The sequence below is a fragment of the Solanum tuberosum genome, unplaced genomic scaffold (genome assembly GCF_000226075.1).
Source record: "Solanum tuberosum cultivar DM 1-3 516 R44 unplaced genomic scaffold, SolTub_3.0 scf00010, whole genome shotgun sequence".
Classification (NCBI taxonomy): domain Eukaryota; kingdom Viridiplantae; phylum Streptophyta; class Magnoliopsida; order Solanales; family Solanaceae; genus Solanum; species Solanum tuberosum.
In genome coordinates, this window is record NW_006238936.1 from 1,989,406 (window position 1) to 2,010,023 (window position 20,618).

General features: G+C 33.9%; 2 protein-coding genes across 4 annotated transcripts; both read right to left on the reverse strand.

The window, feature by feature from the left end:
- Positions 1-1,315: 1,315 nt before the first annotated feature.
- LOC102588832 (uncharacterized) lies at positions 1,316-2,093 on the reverse strand. The gene is made up of 3 exons (XM_015311757.1): positions 1,931-2,093; positions 1,789-1,850; positions 1,316-1,650 (listed from the first exon to the last, which is right to left on the reverse strand). Exons 1-3 carry the CDS (start codon positions 1,986-1,988, stop codon positions 1,528-1,530), a joined length of 243 nt encoding a protein of 80 aa, XP_015167243.1. The 5' UTR covers positions 1,989-2,093; the 3' UTR covers positions 1,316-1,527.
- A 4,191-nt stretch (positions 2,094-6,284) lies between these two features.
- On the reverse strand, positions 6,285-20,232 carry LOC102589155 (CCR4-NOT transcription complex subunit 1-like). Of its 3 annotated transcripts, XM_015311763.1 has the most exons (18): positions 20,178-20,232; positions 19,539-19,789; positions 19,355-19,468; positions 18,920-19,048; positions 18,647-18,838; positions 18,370-18,564; positions 17,730-17,867; positions 17,449-17,568; positions 17,109-17,362; positions 13,070-13,167; positions 10,475-10,569; positions 10,093-10,391; positions 9,461-9,564; positions 9,049-9,143; positions 8,053-8,363; positions 7,246-7,349; positions 6,647-6,738; positions 6,285-6,538 (listed from the first exon to the last, which is right to left on the reverse strand). In XM_015311763.1, the coding sequence occupies exons 2-18, from the start codon at positions 19,758-19,760 to the stop codon at positions 6,497-6,499; spliced, it is 2,604 nt and encodes an 867-aa protein (XP_015167249.1). In that variant the 5' UTR covers positions 19,761-19,789; positions 20,178-20,232; the 3' UTR covers positions 6,285-6,496. The 3 variants fall into 3 exon arrangements, with proteins under 3 accessions (XP_015167249.1, XP_006339554.1, XP_015167253.1); XM_006339492.2 differs by lacking the exon at positions 20,178-20,232 and having other exon boundaries at positions 19,539-19,975; XM_015311767.1 differs by lacking the exon at positions 20,178-20,232 and having other exon boundaries at positions 6,489-6,538; positions 6,625-6,738; positions 19,539-19,976.
- Between the last annotated feature and the right edge of the window lie 386 nt (positions 20,233-20,618).

The window sequence follows — 20,618 nt, forward strand, 5'->3', positions numbered from 1 at the left end:
TTCACTGAATATTGAGACTGAATCGTAAAATCAAAATTTAGTCAGAACTTACAAAAATTAAATATGCAATAAGGACCAAAACAAAATTATAGACAATGAACAAAAGTTTGAATCTCATAAATAAAAGTTAATATCCACTAAACAAATGCTGAATGTCCATAATAAACATATAAAATCAACGAATAAGCCCAAACAAATAAAATTATAACTTTGATAATCAGTGAATATAATTGAAATTTTCATATGACAAATAAAAAATTGTTAAGAGAAGTGAATATCCGAGTTCAATCAGCTAAATAAAATAGCACATCAACAAATACCAAAATCAAAGCATAGAATTCTGAAAAAAAAAAAAAACAGAAAAGTAAACTTACAGAGGTTGCCATCACAAATGGAGCCTGAAGGAGAGAATTAAATTAATCCACGGAGGACCACCACTCCTCCACCAGCGGCAGCAAGCAGCAACAGCAACAGGGAGGCAGCAAGAAGCAGCAGCAGCAGCAACAGGCGGCTGCAAGCAGCAGCAGCAGCAAGCAGCAGCAGCAGCAAGCTTGGAAATAGGGTTAGAAATAGAAAGAAGATAGTCATATACGGATTAAATTTCCATTTTAAAGTTGGGCCAAGTGATTGTGTACTTTGTTTCTTTTTTATTGAATAAAAGAGCTCCAAGCTCAAATTTGATTAAAAAAATAAAAAGAAATTTTAAATATAAATTTTTTAATTAGTTATGACTTTAAAAACGGGGTCTATCTATATTTAATAAAAAAAACACTCAAAAGTTAAAACTGACTACAGCTAAATTGCTAAAAATTACAACAAAAAAAGATGTTGTTGCCTGGAATCGATCCTGCGACCCAAAGCCCACTTAAGCAAAATCTTGACCCCCCTCAACCATTGGGCTACTCCTTTGATATATATTCAGGGGGTTCAATTTTAAATATATACATGTACATAAAAAAATCGATCTTATATATATAGTGTAATTTTTTTTCCGAGGGGGGTCGGATGACCCCCCTGGAATGGCTGTACATCCGCCCCTGCCTACCTTAAGGAGGTATATATGTGACCAAAAAAATCTAGTCTAATGATTAAAGATCTTTCTAAATGATAATTTGTAGTACAGTAACAAATACAGCTTACTCGATTTCAAAAAAGACAAGATCTTTGTGAACTCATAACTGGGCAGTACTGCTTTCAAATATCAAATGACAGTATTGATATTGTTTTGTTATACAAAAACTACTGTCCCTTATCATTGTAAACAGAGTATAAGTTTGCTCAGGATATGAACTCCAAATCTCCATTGTTGTCTCCATGTTGAACTACTCAAACTCAGTTAAACATGGTGATGCCAAGACCCAAAACAATGCAGAGAAAAAGGTTAAAAGCATAAGAACACAACAAAGAATATAGATAGCAACATGAAACATGAACAAATATCAAGTCTTTTTCGCAAATTGCAGAAGAAAGACGTAAACAGCTTCAATTTCAGTTACCAAATACACCTGAATAAATTACAGCAAAATCTTATTTTTCAATCTCCATTGCTTGTGCAGCTTTAGCTTTGGCCAATGGAGTCATCCTTGTCTTCAATTTTTTCTTCCCAACTTGAAATCCATTACCACCTTTCTTCTTGTCCTTACCATCCACCTAAACCACAAAATCATCCAAATCACTATTGAACAATCAAAGATTACCCAGTAAAGATCATAACTTTACTTGTTAAATTAAATTAGTAAATACAACAGAGAATTTATCACATAATCAGCCATTAAAGAGGGAAAATACCTTCATCTTGTTCTTTTTTGCTTGTAACTTCTTCGCTAGTTTTTCTTTCTCTTCTTTTTCCCCTGTAATCTCACCATCAATCAAAAATTAGTATCACATCGAGATTGTAGTAACACATAACATTCAAGGGAAAGAATTATACTCCGAAGATTGAACTCGTGCTGTTTTTTCCGGCGACCCAAATCGTTTTTCTTCGACATGTTGGCGACGGTGGCTGCTCTGTGATTTTCTTCCTTCTTCTATCAACAAACAATACCTTAAACCCTAAGGACCGTTTGGTTTAGAGTATTTTTCTACGAAAATATTATTTAACGTAATATTTTTGTGCGTGTAGGGATGGCAATGGGGGCGGTGTAGGGCGGGGCGGTGCGGGTTAAGCTTAACCCGTAAAATTTTTAATCCGTCCCGCATAATAACTCTTTTCATTTTCAACCCGCCCCGCATAATTTTTTAATATTTTTTTTCTAGTTATGTTTGATAGTAAAAATAAAATTCATAAAAATAAATTTATTTATTCATTAAGTTGTATTAATTTAATAGGATAGTGACTTAAAATTTTATTTTTTAGAGGTCAATTGGGAACATGTAAGAAATTGTATTATTTTTTATTGAACCATTTTCATTTATTATCTTGAATATTTTAGTAGCTTTAATGAAATTATCTTAATAAATAATGTTATATCACTCTTATAACATGTAAAAAGTTAAAATTAAGCTTGAACCTGCATAAAATCGCATAGACCCGCAAACCGCTCCGCCCAACATTAGTTTTTTAAAAACCACTTCAACTCACCCCGCATCCCACCTACCCCGCACAACCTTAAAATCGCCCCTCCCCGCCTCACATCTGCCCTACCCCATTGCTATCTCTACTAAGCATCTGGTTCTTGCATTTCAACGGTGGAGATCGAATTTGGTTGTCTGTAGCTTCTGAATTTTTGGCGTGAACAATAGCTTATTTTTTGGTGAATTCTCTCCTTTAATTCTCTAGTTTTTGGTGCAATCTTGTTTCATTATTGCTCGTCGTTTGGCACTTGTTTTGTGACCAATTTTGGAGAAAAATATTGTAACTCTTGGAGATTATAGTATAGTTTTTGATCCCGTGATTTTTTACTCTTCACATCGAAGGGTTTTTCATGTAAATCTTTGTGTCTTGTGTGATTGGTTCATTCTTATCTTGTTATTTTTGTTTAGCTGATATAATTGTTGTCCATTTTAATTCATAGTGCTTGATTTAGTTTGTATTCTCTTGGTTCAAATTGAAAGGAAAAGTTTAGACTTGGGTATTATTACACTGCTATCTTGTCAAACATTCCGCCCCGCCCCGCCCCACATTAATTTTTTTAAAAACTCACTTCAACCCGCCCGCATCTGACCCGCCACACACAACCTTAAACCCGCCCCGCGCCATATAGCCTTAAACCCTCCCCACCCCGCATCCGCGCCGCATTGCCATCCCTATGTGTGTGTGTTTTTAAATATAAAACAACCATCTTATTTAACTTAAAAATAAAACGTTCATCTTAATTAAGTTTATTAAAGTAAAAGAGATTTTATTGTTGATGTCACTTCATTTAAGTACATATCACTCATATATTATAAAATATTAAAATTATCTTCATTTTAATTGATATATAAAATACAAATTTTCAAGTGATTAAAAATTCATTTAATTTAAAATATGTAATTGAATATTTTAAGAGAAAAAAAAAACATAAGAATTATTCAACTTAATTCAACCTACGATATATTCATAAATAAAATTATATTTATATAGTGTAATTTTTTAATGGAAAAATATATAATCATAAAAATAACGAATAATGAAGATTGCGAGTGTTATTATAAATGATATTAAATATTATTTGAATATACATGTATTTAAAAGTGAGGTATAAAAGAGGATTTAAGGGGATACTTTTATTATTTTACATTTTTATCTCGGGATAAGTCATCAAGGAATTAGTATTCCACCCATAAATAGAAATAACTTATCCCAGTCATAATTATTAATCCTGGGATAAACTATTTCATACTTTGCAACCAAACAAAGAATTGAAGAGTACTAAAAACTTATCCCAAGATTATTCTTGCTTATCCATCACACTAAACGACCCCTTAGAGTTATGCAGATATTAGTGGAGAAAGTTTATAAATTTAAATTTAAATGAGGCAAGTGTCAAAAATACATCTAAGCTATCTCTTTTTCTTTTTGAGTTTGATATCTAAACTATTGGGAGTATGGGTTTCATACATAAACTATTACTCATTAATTTGAGAAACATACATTAGTGGTGTGTGTGATACACTCTCTTTTATTTAAAAAAAATCTTGTCACATGGCACTTCTCATGGACAAAATATTTCACCTTAACATAAATTAAATAAACTATTAGTATTAGTTAAAAGTTAAAGACTAAAATATTACTATATCCATAAAAAGAAATTATTTTTAAAAAAATAAATTAAAACATTATTCTTATTGATTATGCATTTGATTCACAATGTGATTTTGTGAATTCAAAATAAAATCTGATTGGCCGAAGGAAAACATGTTCCTATAGAGGCTCTAATCACATTGTGAATCCCGCAGATTTCGATTGGCCGAAGGGAAACATGTTCCTATCACAACTTCTTTATTCACAAACTATAAATAGGAGTCCTCATAATTAAGAAAAGATACCAGAATTCTAACAAGAAGTTAGAGAGAGCTCGTGGAACAAAAAGTCACATATTTCTCTACCAGCTACAAATTCAAAAACGATCAAGGTCAAGACCAAGACCCTCAGATTCAAGAACAAGCACGAAGTCCTTGAATTCAAGTAAAATTTAGGATCAAGATAAAGTTCAAGTTCAAGAGCGATCAAGATCAGGACCACCGGATTCATGAACAAGCTCGAGACCCTTGAATTCAAGTAAAAGTCAAGATCAAGATAAAGTTCAAGTTCAAGAACGATCAAGATCAATACCACCGGATTCAAGAGCAACCTCGAAGCACTTGAATTCAAGTAAAAGTCAAGATCAAGATCAAAATAAAGTTCAAGTTCATCGAAGATTCAAGAACAAGCTCCAAAGCCGTTGAATCTAGAGGTGGCAAAATCAAGTTCAACCCGTCCAATCCGATCCAACCCATTTAGGTTGGGGTTGGTTATTGACCCGCCCATTTGTTAGCTCAACCCAACCCATTTCAACCCTTTAAAAATTGGGTTGATATGTAGCCCAAATTGATTTTTGAGAAATCTTATCAAAATATTATTATTATTATTTTTAATTTTATATGTTATATACCGTTACAATAAAGAAAAAAATAAATTTATTAGGTACTAAAAGCTTATAAAATAACAAATAAAGCTATTAAAACTTAGTAAAAATTGGGTGGGTTGGATTATGACCCGTTACTAACCTGTTACCTAACCCGTTTTGATCCAACTTATTTTTACCCAAACAAATTTGGATTGGATTAGGTCTTGACCCATTTTGATCCGCCCAAATTTAATCTAACTCGCCCAATTGCCACCCTTACTTGAATCCAAGATCAAGTTCAAGAACAACTTCAAGATCAAGCTCAAGAACCCGTACATTTATATCTAAAATAATAGAGATTGTAACACTCATATTCGAAATCAATAAATATAATTGTTGCATTATTTTTCAGTCTTACTTATTATTTTCTTGACTCAAATTTTATTGTCTACAAATATTTCTCATAATAGAATTATTATAGCCCGGTGATCTCATAACTTTTGGAAAGATGCACTTTCATCACTCAAGTGTAATGAACATATCTGGAAAAAAAATGGGCAAAATAATTAATTTAGTTCTAAAAATCTAAACCGATAAATATAATTATTTTTAGAAAGGCCTAAGTCATTGTGTTTTAAAATTGTCCAAAAAATTCACTTAAATACTTCAACTCACCCTTATGCCTATTACACACCTCACTATTGACATATATGTACCTATTAAACACGGTAACACACATTCCAATGCCAATTGCCAAATTTTTATTCGTTTTTCACTAGTGAGCTACACACGTTTTTTTATGAACTATGTATGTTAAGTATTTGAGAGTGTCTAATAGGTACAAGACTCAATTGAAGTATCTAAGTAAATTATACAAATAATTTTAATGGATCGTCAATAACTTGAGTGTTTTAGGAATCACCTTTGAGATGGATGAAGTATAATCAATATGATGGAGATATAATAGAAAGCACCTATCCGGCTTTTGGCCTTGGATGTTTGAATGAATTTTTGAATTGGTAATATTATGAATTTGGAGAAGATCGAGGGAAAAATGATATTTGTATGTAATATATAAAAATTGTATCTTACCTATCTGAATTACATTTATAGTAAGGACACAGTAAATTCACTATAATCATTCAAGATAATGAACTAGTGAAAAAAAATTAGTCAAACGCAAATAATTTCTTAAGAGGCTATGAACACGCTCACACAACACATAAGAAATTATGACCAAATGATTTGCAAGTATTCAGAGAGGAAAGATGATAGATAATTTAAGCTCTTGATTTTCCAAAAAGAGCAAAGAGATGAATTCTATTTCATTTCAATAACCATCAGAAGTTGATGCCAAAATTCTAAATGCACCACTTAAGAATTCTAGCAAATTAAACTATTCACAAGATACGAAATTCATAGTATATTGAAGTCAGTGGTTCAAACATATATCCTTCGAGTCCACCTTAGGTCCTTCGATCAAACTTAACAGTCCCAGGGACAGACATCTGGTGCATGAAGAGAAGCCATCAGTAATGTGAAGCTAAACAGTAAGTTCAAAAAGTAAAAAAGTGTGTTATCGCAGAAAACAAACTTTTGAATCAGCAGCAACCAACCTCATGCAATTCATCCAAGACAGCTCGCAAAGCTTGATTACAAATTTTCCAAACCGTAGGATGAGTTATGAGCTTATTCTTAGTAAGTGACTCTGCAAAACCAAATTCAATGCAATAAGAAATTAACTCACTTAAGAAGCACAAAAAATAGTTAAATGGCTGACCAAGGAATTTAAACCATAACCCATGTCCCACATATTTACTTCTAAAACAGATCAGTCTTTAAGTTTTACATATATAAAACCTTAAAGAGTTTAAAGACAATTGATGTTCTAAACTAAGGAAATTGGCCTTCGAAGTAGGATACTTGAGAGCGCGACATATTTATCACATGTTACTGAAGTTTGAGGTGGAAATTTGGACTAAATAGGGAAGACAACCACCCAAAGGAACATAAATGCAAACAACATGTTTAAAAAGTTATTTACTTAGAATATAATAAGAACAGTCGAAACAGATTATAGCGTATACAAACATAATAGTAAAGGCCAAGAAAGGAAATATGCTGAACACAATCGAAGTCAAGGACTAACTTTAATATGATCAAAGACAAACCTAAGGAGATAATCACTTGAAACATTGAATCTGCAAAATCTTACCTAAGAAAGCAGCAGCAATTTTCAGTTGCTTTTCTGGGTACATGGCATAAATTTTGTATTCTCTACAAAGCTTAACAATCATGCACTGGAAAAGTGCTTGTTGCCTGCAAGTTTCAAATATCATTTCAAAATCAATCAACAAGCTTGGTGAAGGCCAAATTTAAATAAAGAAACTTTGCTCATTCTAATAGTTTAAACTTCTTTTACATGAAGCATTCACATAATTCAACATGTTATCAAAGAGATAGGGATTCTAGCTGCTACCTCAACCGAAAAATATAAAGGTTCTGATTGCAAAAAGGAGTAAGGCCTAATTTAACAAATAGATTTTAATGAATTATCACGATATACCAAAACAGTGCAGCAGAATTGATTCATGCCATTTTTTTCAAACCAGCACGAATAGCATCGTCCTTGTTTTCTGCAAAGCTAAGCTTGAGAAAATAGTGTGCATATAAAGTAAATATACACAAGTTTAGAGTTGATTAAATCAGACTAAAGCTTACATAGAGTGAAACTCTAAAAGTGAGAAAAATGTCCAAATTTCCTGTTTGTACACAGCAATTAATAAAAATCGAGTGAGCATATATTGTTCTTTACTGTAAACAATAATGGCACAACCAAGAAGAGAATTATTGAAAGTATAATTAGTCAAACTGCTGCATAATCTGTAAGCTGCTTAAAGAGCACAATGCCATATGAGAAGTTGTAAGAACCAAAGAAGTGTAAATGAAAAAGAACACATGAGTGAGCATGCCTTGAGAAAATAAAAGATCATAGACATGAAATTCTGGTAAACAAAGTGACCTATTATCTGTTGATCCTTTGAATTGAGCAAGCATTTGAATCACTGCATCACTAGTCAGCTGACCAGAGAACATTTGCTGGAAGTGCAAGGTTGCTTCTGCTTCAATATCATTAGCATAATAACCATCATCAGCAGAACTCTGACTTCCATGTGCCTGTGAAACTCTTGAAAGTCCACGCTCAACAAATGCAACAAGCTCTGGATGACTTGAACGTACATGAGATATTTGCACGATCCGATTGCAGTATTGTGGCCATTCAATCACACGGTCAACAAACTGCACCAACACCCTAATACCTAAATAAAACATCTGCATATAGAGAAGCCATCAGTAATGCTAAGTTTTTAGAAAGCCACATGAGAACTGAATTCTAGCATAACTACTTGTTTTTGTGCCTAAGTAATTAATTAGTTGGTTAAATGTGGAATTGATTGTAACTTAAGGACTGAAACAAGCTGGCAATCACATTTTCTAAACAATATTTATTTTTCCAATACAAACTTTTCCTCAAACCTACTCCTACTTTAATGCCCCTAATCCTGCTCATTAGTATAAATATTTGTTGGGAAAAGAAACTTCACATCTTAGATCCATCTTAGTCAAAATTTTAATTAGTAATAAGATCTCGTATTAATTGATTCAAATTACAATACTATCTTTTGGATAAGGTATAATCTTTACAATATTAGTCATCCTATAATAATTATTGAATTTATCTAACAGAAAAATGTATTTTTCAAATACCTAGTGATACAGCTAATAATATTTCTTAGATTCACATACATTTGTCACCCACTAGAGCTTATTTACCTGTTCAGCTAATGAAAAAAATAATTTAGAATGAAGATTTATATTATTTAAAAAATAATCAAACAATATATCCAATTACAACTTGTATAATCAAACATGATACTGAAATCCTATTATAATTACGTTGTGACAGTAATTACAAAGTGATGTTCCTTAAGAAAAGCATGTTATGGCCAATGCAAACCTTTGAATCAGCAGGCTCACGCAATGAATCCAAGACATTTTGCAAAGCAATATCAAGAGTATGATTAGTTAGAAGTTGATTCTTGATAAGAGACCCTGTAAAGGCAATTTTCAACAATAATAAGAACTATAGCTCAAGTAGGAAGCCAAAAATAGTTAATGGGGCAAAGTAATTTACACTGGAATTCATGGCACGTGCAGGTTTCTGCCGTTTTTTCAATAATTAGTAATAATTTCGGATATGATTTTTTAAAAGATAATTTCATACACAAAATAGAATAAAAGTAGAACTTAAAGCTAGGAGACTTAAGATTATTAAGGAAGTATGCTAAACCCCTCAAAGTCAATTATGGACAAATTTCAATACACACTAAAAGAAAAATAGTAGGAAAATTAACATCTGAAACCCTTACCTAAAAAAACAGCATAAATTTTGAGTAGCCTCTTTGAGAAATGGGCGAACAGTTTGAATTCACGGAACAGCAAAACAATCATGCAACTAAAAATTGCTCGTTCCCTGCAAGTTCTTATCACTTAAGAATTGAACTAAAGGTGATAGAACATCAAGATAAAACAAAACAGTGAAGCAGCGGTAATTCATGCCCTTTTCTTTTCTGAACACCAACATGAAACACCAAAAATATCTTCTGCAAATATCAAGTGTGAGATAAGAACGTGCATTTAGGGCAGGAATATTCTCATGTTTAGCTTTGATCATATCAACTAAGGTCTACCGTGAATTTCTCATAGTAAAAAAGGAATGCCTTCTTAACTCAGCGATACAGCAAGCAGTTATAAAGCTTCAAATTGCTTAGAAATTACAGTAAATTTGCAAAACCTCACCCACAACCAACACAAAAGCAAATCGAAAAGAAGAAAACAAACAAATGGAGAAGAATGGAAATATATTTAGTCAAACTGCCACAAGGTTTGTTTAAAACATAAAAGCAAAATGCTGAAAAAGGAAAGTAACACATGATCTGCCTTGTGTAAGTTTTCAGAAAAAAGAAAAAAAGATTATCAACATAGATTCCATAAAATTGACCTGTTATCAGTTGATTCTTTAAAGAGAGCTAGCATTCCAATCATTTCATCATTAGTCAGCTGACCAGAGAACAACTGATTGAAATACAAGCTTGCTTCTGCTTTATGTACTTCGTCTACAGCAGGACAATGGCCTGCATGTGCCTGTGAAGTCCTGGCAAGAGCCTGCTCAATGAGCACAACCAAATCTGAATGCATTTCATGCGGAAGCCATATTTTCACGATAAGGCTGCCGTAATAAGGCCATTCAGTCAGACGGTCAACAAATTGTGCCAGTGCCCCAATACCAAAAACGAACATCTGCAAGTAAAGAAGCCATTAGTTAACGGAAGCTAACGTAATGTCTATGATAAATTAACATGTTATTATTACTGAGAGCAAACATTTGAAAAAAGACACTCGTGCAATGCATCCAAGACGGCTAGCAAAGCAATCCCAAGCGTATGATCAGTTATGAGATGATTCTTAATAAGTGATCCTGCAAAGTAAATGTCAACTGTAAAAAGAATCATAGCTTAAAGGAAGCAAAAAGTAGTTAAAGGGGTGAAGTAATTCAAACTAGAATTCATGCACGCTAATTAATGTGCATAGTTCTAAAAATAATTAATCTCCAACTAGTGAATAATAAACTTTTAACATTAAAGTCTACTTGTGTTTTTTTTTTTAAAAACAATACAAAAAATAAAAAATAGGAGAAGTTGGCCTTAAATCTGGGATCAAGAGTGTGTTGTACATTTATTTACGTATTAATTCTTAAGGTAAGAAATGAAAAGTTTAAAGTTGTCATCATTCTGGGCCCTTTTCAATGGAAGAGCAATATCATGCACTTTTTTTTAGGAGAAACTACCTAATTACACAAACATGCCTATTATATATACTAATCCGTTCTATAATTTGAAATAATTACATATTGTCTCACTAATTAATAATTTCATCTAGATTTCAAGTCAGATACACCACTCTCTCCTTTTCGCTCGCTCTCATTTTTCTTCTCGCTCTCTATGCACGGATACATTGATGAATGTATCAGTGCATTTTTTGATACTTGATACATGTATCTATACACGGATAGACTAAATATTTGATACCAAATACATGTGTCTATGCACGGATACAATAAATATTTGATACCAGATATAGTGATGAAACTTGCTAGATGCATCAAATTAGTACTGGATACACATATACATCAAAATTGTGAAATTCATATACATTCAGAAATACAGATACATAAGGAGAGAGGCAAGTGAGAGACGCAGAGAAGCAAGAGAGTTAGTGTATCCTAGATATGCTAATCACGATGAATATAGTGAATCTAAAACAAATTAAATCAAATTTGACTCGTATGTATTTGAGATACATGTATCTGAGTGTGCCAGATAAAAGTGATACGGAAGGTAATTCCCTAAACTGATGTGAGTGCACGTCATTAGGACCAAAACTAGTGTGATTTATGTTGTTTGCTCTTTTTTAATCAAATGAAAGTAGATTTCATTCAACAACGCATCTAGAGAATGCAGTTGAATTACAAAAATAGCTAGCTCCTGTACAACTGCAACTCCTGTCTAAAAAACTCAAGGAGCTTGAAAAAGCAAGAAACAAAGTGGAGTTGAGATTCCTTCAGAACTTCTCTACTTCCAGATACTCCATAGCCCATGTGACACAAAGTGGAACTATCGATACTGCCAAGTTTTTTCTGATGGATTTTCCCAATTCTCAATTACACCCCAGCTAACGAGGGCTTCTCTAAGATACTACCAGGCAACACCATTGCATTCCAAATAAGCAAAGAAAATATCCCAAACATTTTTTGTTACAGGACAATGCAAAAATAGATGATTACTATTCTCATTCCCTGCCAAACATATGTAACACCTAGAGCAGACTCCTGTACCGCTTTCCCTTAGGTTCTCTTGAATTAGACATGGCCCATGATAGCCAACCAATTGAAGCAGGCTAGTTTTGTGGGTGTTTTGATTTTTCAAATCAATTTCCAAGGCACTTCAGTAATATTGGTATTTCTAATAAGTTTACCCCAACATTCCCCGTCTCTTAGTTGACTAAGAGTAGCATTGGGACTAATTGCATTTGAAGGGAATAATATCTTGCACATATAAGTAATATATTGTAATGATCTGTCTTGTCGTTATGGATGGTTAAGACCATAGTACCCCTGCATAAGTCTCCATGGGGTAAGAGTTCGTAAAAATCAGAAAATGGGCGTCAGGTTCTGGCTCGCTGCTAGCGCTTCATTATAGTGAAGGTCCCCAACTCACGGAGGTTCATGATAAACTCAAATTACACCTCTCAATGAAGTATAAAGCAATCGTTGTTCAATTATAGAATCCACCAAAGTTGGGGTCGAATCCCACTGAGAATATTACTCATAGGCATAACCATAACAAATAGTCTTTGTTTCTAAAACAATGGTTGAAATTAAAACTTAAGAGATTTAATTGTAGTATTGCTTAGTAACTAAAAACTTAGTTGTTATCAATAAGAATACGAAACTAAGGTTGTGGATTTCCATTTTAGGTCGTAATGTTGATCTAGTTGTTTTTACGAAACTCTAGTTAAGTAATCTCAAGGGTAAAAAGATCAACTTTCTTAGGTACAACTAGAGTCCTTCCGGTCCATCTAGAAGATATCATTCAAAGTCCTCCCGGCACTTGGGCATTACTTTAACAACTGTTAATATAGGTCGCAAGTAGATTATCATTGTCCGGTCTTAATAACATAGCATTCTAGAACGTAAGTGTAATTTCAATGGTGGTACTGAATAGAAACATTTTTCATGAAATTATTAACAATATTTGTAAGTGAAAATCAGAATGAATTTATTAACCTACTTACCTGGTCAGGATTCTTCAAATTAACAAAGAATATGCTAAACACCTAAGAGTTACGTATAAATTTGAATACAGTTTAAGAGTAAAAAGAAGGAGAGCAGTTCAAGGTTTAGTATCTGAAGGTCTGACCAAAGAGTACAGCAGACATTTGGAGTTGCCTCACAGGGTACTTGGCAAAAGATTCAGTTAACAGCTTAACGATCATGCAGCGGAAAATTGCTTGTTCCCTGAAAGTTTCAAATATCACCCAAGGAAGAAATTTTAGTGACTCATCACAATAGACCAAAATAGTGGAAGTAGAACTCATTTCATCACTTCTTAACAATAACATAGACAACTAAACTATGAAAAACATCTTACTTTTCTTCTGCAAACATTTAAGTTTCAGACGAGAACATGCATTCAAAGTAGAGAACATTTGCAGACGTAGATTTGATTAAGTCAAAGGTACTAAACTTTACTGGAGAGAAATTTTCTCAGTGAGAAATTGTATCACAATCGCGTCGAGTACGATTGTGATAATGTAATTATTTTTTGCTTTCATTAGTAAAATTTATTCTGTCGATTTTTATGTGTACTTACTACTTTGTATTTTGACACTCCTCAATGTAAATCCTAGCTCCGCCACTGGCTGCATAACCCCCAGTATCAGACAATATTGCATGTGATTGTGGAAGGTGAATCTGTTCAGGCTGCCTGGAAACATTTTGCTAGCTCTTTGGGGGTAGTGGCCAGTCCAGGTGGAATCAGGCAAATTGTAGACTACCAGATCAAAAAACAAGATTCACAAACTTCTCCCCCAGATTATGTAACACCTCGCAAGTTCTACTCTAAGGATCCGAACCATTTGTCATAAATATATAAGCTTAGACCAGGTGATGTCCTACTTGTTCATGTGTGTTAAGGTCCTTACCAAGTGTAGGAAGTATATCATATGTTGTTTAGGGTCATAGGAGACCTCTATAGCATTAAGTCAAGTTCATACTTTCCTATCGGCTAAGTTTCCGCATGAGTTCATACAAGGGTCAACTTCAAACGATCATATCTCTCAACAAATAAAGAGTTAGGTGACCCATAAGCTATCAAATAAATTAAAGATTTATGATTTCTTTCCAATGTCACCAAGTTTGCATCAATCAAAATTCAGAGTAGAAAGTTATGGTTGTTTTACTGGAACTTGTCTAGACTGGGAAATTCAGCAATGACACTTGTCCATTCGGTGAATCGGTTGTTGTATTGCGGAATTGACCCAAAATCCTTCAAAAACTGTTAATTTTGCGATCCAAAGTCCCATTTTGGCGATCCACCGAATAATTTGGCGATGGGGCCTTTAGATCACCAATTTGGCCGACGGAATTCATTAAAAGGTCATTTTCTTCAATTTTTATGGTCTTCTTATGTTTCCAGAGGAGTATTGTTGACATTTTACCCTTAATTAACTTCCCTAAACCCATATCATAGCCTAATAACCTCCAAATACGCATTGTAACTTCCACAATCCTTAATTCTCCTTCTTCCGAAACCCAAGAACTTCAAGAAAGGGATTTCTCCACTTTCACAAGATTTAAGGGCTCCAAGTTCCAAGGTTCTTTGTCAAGTTCCTTCACTAAGGTATGTAGTACTTCAACGAGGAATTCCTTTCATCTTCATGTCCAAAACTCATAAGTTTTTTTTATGAACTTGATTCAATAGTTAGGGTTATCAAACCCACTTTTGAATTCATCATATTTATGACCCTTATTAGTTCTTGACGTGTTATTGTTTATGATTCATGATACTTAAATTTCAAAGCATGAATTTAGAGTCTTTATGGTATTATGAAAGTTATTTTGAGAAGTCACAAGATATACATGTTCTAGAAATTTTCTCATGATTTAAGCTATGAACATAATTTGAAAGATATGTTTTAAAAGAGATTTCAGTATATGACTTTAGAAAGAAAGATTTGAGTTTTGTCTCATACTTTATTTAGACGGACACATAGTTTACCAAATTATGAGCATATCATATAAGTATTATTTTGGGAGAATTGCTTTGCACCGAGAGGACGCCGGTTTAGAAAATCCAAATCCCATAACTACGTGTCACCGTAGGATTTGAGTATGCCGTTTTGACGGTCAACTCTTTTAGCCCTTTGAGGCTCAATTAGTGGATCCTTATTAGACAAATAGGTTATATACCCTGAAAAGGTATAGGGAAGCCCACCCAAGTTGAACATTATCAGCTCAAATGGTGTTTGTCGATTGTAAGAAACTCTCCAGTAAAGCTACTATTAATTCCATACACCTTCATTATCATCATGACTTCACAAATATGATATCTTAGCTTTATCTTCGAATCATGGTTACAAAGATATATTCATCCTTATATTTTGAAAGCAGATTCACATATGACCTTTCACGCATAACTTCCAAATTCAGAATCATTACTCTCAAGCAAGAACTAGGGTTCCAAGCTTCAAGTTTACATTCAAGAAATTCAAGTCAAGGCTTCCATTCGAGCCAGTATATAAGTATTTTCATGACTCAGAATTATGTACTTCCAAATGCATCTTTCAGATTATCAGGTTTCATGATTTTAGATACTTCTAGTTTAGGCATAATATATAAATATACCCTTTAACTTTGTCTCATTTCACATTTATGTCCTCCAATTTTGGTGTGCACAAGTAGACACTTAAACTTGTATAAAGTTGAACAAGTAGACACATGCGTCCTAGGTGACATAATACACGTAGGACACCACATAAGATGTAAATTGCCATGTAGGATGCCACATAGGACGTGTGTATCTATTTGTTCAACTTTATACAAATTTAAGTGTTCACTTATGCACACCCAAAGTTGGAGGGCATAAATGTGAAATTAAGTCAATTTAAAGAGCATATTTATGTATTATGCCTTAAGATAAAGTGTCTTTCAGATATTATCGGTTTTATCATGATTCATGAGCTACTCAATTATTATCAATATAAGTTAGTATTACCAGAATATTATTGTCTTCAATTATTTCCATGTTTTTCATTGGGAGTTTTACGGATGAAGACTCACCCGTTATTGAGGCATGATTCATTTAGTAGCAATCCCTAAGTTCCACAACTACGTGCCACCGTAGGGTTTAAGGGGTTTTTTCACTAGTTGAGGCCGACTCCTTAGTCTTTTAAGGACATTAACTTAGTGGATCCACATTAGCTCAAATCAGCCTTTATACCTTTAGCAAAGTATATTGGGCCATTTTGATAGGGGAATTATACATCAAACTCCATGTAGTAGTTCACATAGTTATATGTCGATTTCAGTATCTCCCATAGTTCAGTCTTTCAGTTATTGCATGACCAAGCATACAGTTATTCCCTAAGTTGTTCGGACTCGGGTGCGAGTGATTGATATGGGTGCGGATCTAGAGGTCAGATCCTCTATGATCTAAATTTTAAGATTCGGAGATACGGATCCATGTATGGATACGGGTGCCAAGATTCGGCTAAAAACAAAAATTTAAATATCCACCTTACAATTGAGTATAATGGACTATTTTAGTTAGCTTCCGCATCCAGTTGTTTTAAGATACTATTTCATGTTTATCTTAGTGTCATGACAGATAAACCATGATGTTAGCTTAGGGTCACTTGTGGCTCTAAGCACCGTTTCGCAACTAGGGGTAGTCTCGGGTCGTGACACTAAGTATGCTTCCAAATAAGATATTGGTAGGCACTTTGACTCCTTCCAAACATTGCCAAAAGAGCCAAGGGATCCTATCAATTGGATAAGAGTCAACTACCTAATCTGTGAATTCTATAAGATAAAGCTAATTATTTAGTTAGCTAAAATGGTTTTTCTTAGAATAGGATCCCCTGTAATTAGTACTACTCTTTTTCGCGCATTGACTTGGCTTGGTTAACCAGTCAAATATTATATTCTGCGGTCAGGCTTAGCCCCCCCTAGGTGTAAGTTTTTTTGCTGGAATATAACTAATACTACTTCTGGTAAGGAATAACGAAGTATATATCCAACTGCTGCATGATTTTTTTGGGATAAGTGAGCACAATACCAGAGAAGAAGTAATTGTAAGAATCAACGAAGTGCAAAAAGAAAAGGAATGCACGATTTGCATCTGTGCAACCATTGTAAAATTAAAAGATCATTGAAATGGATTTTTGTAAGCAATTAACCTCTTTTCAGTCGATTCTTTCAAATGAGCAAGCATTCGAATCATTGTATCATTAGTTACCTGACCAGAGAAAAGTTGATGGAAGTACAAGTTTGCTTCTGCTTCAATATCTTCAGAATAATAATCAGATGATGACAAATCAGCAGAACCAGAACTCTTAAACCGTGAATTAGTTCCCATGTATGTTACGTGCAACTTATCCATTTCCACAGATAAGTGGGGTGAAGAAACTAGGCCAGAATGAGACTGGAGGACCTGCAGGGAATAGATCCATAAGTAAGCAAAATCAAATTGAAGTGTATGCTGCTAGAACTAATCAATCTCAAGTGTCAAAATGGGACCTTTAAGAACGTTGAAGAAGTTTCCAAATAAATAGTCCTAAGAGCATTGGGAGAACAGAAGTGGTTGGAAGTAGCAACTTGAGCAGCAAGATGCACCTCCTTCAAGAACTTAATGCATTCCTACAAAATATATGTGAAGTTTGGCACAATGGTTGAATGCGGGGATATAGCAAGCAAATATTTTCTCCAATTTAAGAAAAACGACAAGGCAGACTAGGTCTGGAGAACAGCAACAATGTAAACCAAATATGTCTAATTTATACATAGTGGATAAAACATACCTCATAGAATGCATCTTTATATGCGTTCAAGTTACTGCTCAACCATTTCTCCAAATCTATGAGTCCTTTGCAGGAAGCAAGGGCAGCAAGTCTAACACCAAATGGATATGGAATCATATCTAGTATTGGTGATAGAATCTGAAAGGAAAGAGGAGTTACACTTGTTTACAAACTGGAGGAATGGAGATGGTTTAGGTATATCAAAAAAAGGAAATATGTACATGGATAAATGAGTGTATTTTAATAATCAGTGAATAATTACTCTCCAAATAAAGCCTTGAAAAGTAAGCAAACAGAATTCTTTAGGTTACTTATTGCCTCTGACAGTAATCCTGCAAACATCATTTGACTTTCACACTTGACATACTAGGGTCACTCTAGAACAATTGAAATGCAACAGTTAACTGTGAAACAAAACAACTATACATTTTACAGCAACTACCATGATGCGTAGAAGTTAAAACAGCTCAACACTTGACATAGTAGAATTTTTCTCATCAAACTATGACTGTTACCAACTATGGAATGTTCGCGACTGGAGGTACACAGAGAACTCGTCTCTCCCATAACACATGTTAACAGTATGGTTATAGTATAGTGTAAGAGGAAAAGTATACTCAAATCTCATAAGTTACCCAACCTTTATCTCTTGACAGGCAGCCAAAAATCTGCTCATGTTTTTTGGGTCAGTGCTCATCGCATCTACAAGACCCCGCAACAATATGTTGGGATTAACATGCCACAGATGAACAATCATACCACTTGCATCAGCATTTTGCAGTAATATTGGGATAACAGCAGAGGAAACTTCTTGCTGGAGAAGATTAGATGCAGTCTGAAAATCATTCAAAGACATTTTAGTAATAACGGTAGAAAAACAACAGGAAAGAATTTTAATCCATGTCAAAACCCAGTACATTAATGTGGGCCATCCCAAGAAGCAAGACTTCAGGGCAGTACTTCAGAGGGTGCTCGAGTATGGATCTCACAGAACTTGCATGGTCTCTCTCAGCCAGCTGGCAAAGAACTTCCAGAAGGTCAAGACACAACCACGCATGATTTGCATGTTCAATTTGAACCTTATGGTCATTCACAACATCAACATAGGCCTGCAAAACTGACTCTAAGACCAACAAAAATGATATGATGTTCATATGCATAGTTAATATTAAAAGCATCAGACGGCCTACCAGTTGCCTCCCAGAATGTGCAAAGGTAAATACTTCCGGAGGAGCTGAGACAGCATATTTAAGTAAGGAAATCTGACCCTCAGCATTCTTCCAGATAGAGCCACAAATAGCTCTGAGAGGAAAGTGACCCTAAGTTCCAGCATAATAAACAAAGATATGTTTGGTCAAATTTTTGAAAATGATGGTACCAATATACATTGGTCCATGTATTAAAAAGTAAATTCAAGAAGCAATAAAAAGTTAAGTAATACAAATGGAAAAAAAATAAGATATTAAAATATCAAAACCTACAAACAGGGGAATGTAAACAAGTGTGTGTCTAGCAATTCCAGATAATTTGCTTATTCCCCAGTTTCGAAACTAGAAATGTTTCCAGTCGGATATAGAAAGAAGAGAGAAACAATATGGTCAGGAGAAAGAAGTGAGAAGAGGTACCTGGCTGGCATGTTTATAAACAGACATCAAAAAGTAAAAAGCTGCTTCGTTGGGAATATAGAAACCCTCGTGATCTAGGTTTTCCATAATAGTTATCCAGTTCAATTCAGGAGCCTGCAGCAGCAGAGTTGGTAAAATTCTTTGTTATCATCAAGAAATAAATGTACAAGGTAATGGAACTCACGAGTTGCTTTGTTGCATAAATAAGAGTGTCGGCATCCCATTCAGTCATTTGTGATAGATCCCATGTATTGTTGCCACAAGGATCAGCAAGTAATTTTGAGTGTACACTCTTGTCACCTGATTGTGTACGGACAATCACACCAACTATCCTAGCAATGGTCACTTCATCCAGTGGCAAAAATAACGATAAAATTTCTTGGCATTGTGAGATATTGTCCTGCATATCTGTTATGGTTATTTCCTTCCCCGTTTCTGCTAAAAGAGAGTCAACATCATTTTCACCACCATCATTAACAAATCAATGAAAAAGCAAACAAGGACTAGAACAATAGACAAGAGAGGTTCAAGTTGTAGAAACTTGATCAGAATCAGTCTGTTAGAAAATCATTCATTTTCAACACTCAAATTATTTCCAGGTTTGAAACGAAAAGGTTAAAAGCCTAAATAATATGTGCTAAATTTTATCAAATAGATTTGTGTAGGCCAACTTGCTCACATCACATAACCTATTTATCAAAACTTAGACATGCGAGAAGAAATTAGCTTCACAATTCTCAACAGACTTCATTGACCACTAAATTCCGTCTTGATTTAAACTTCCAAAAAAGTTTTGATAAATTTTGAAAGGAAAAGAACTCACATGAGAGATCTTTCTGAGGATGATTCTTCAACCTCCTCGTCTCTTTTGATCAAAATAATATGACTAAACACTAGTAGCATCAGGGGCGGCTCAACGTAACTGGAGGCCTAAAGCGAAATTTTATTTGAGGCCTAAAAAAAATCATACATATTTATTTAAAAATTATGTTTCTAATTGTTTAGATGCACATTATTACTTCAACTTTTTAATAGATGATTTATTTGAGTACTTTTTTAAAAAAAATTAATTAATTTTAGGTAAGATTTTATCAATTCAATGCTGAAAAATATCCTTTTACTAAAGCAATCATTATATGAATTGTTAACATAATTCTCTAAGGAATAAGTTGACAAACTTTAAGCAAAATAAGAGTTAGAACCATAGAATCTGATTCAAGACGTTGATAACTTGATATACCTAACTTTGATTGAAAATTTAAGT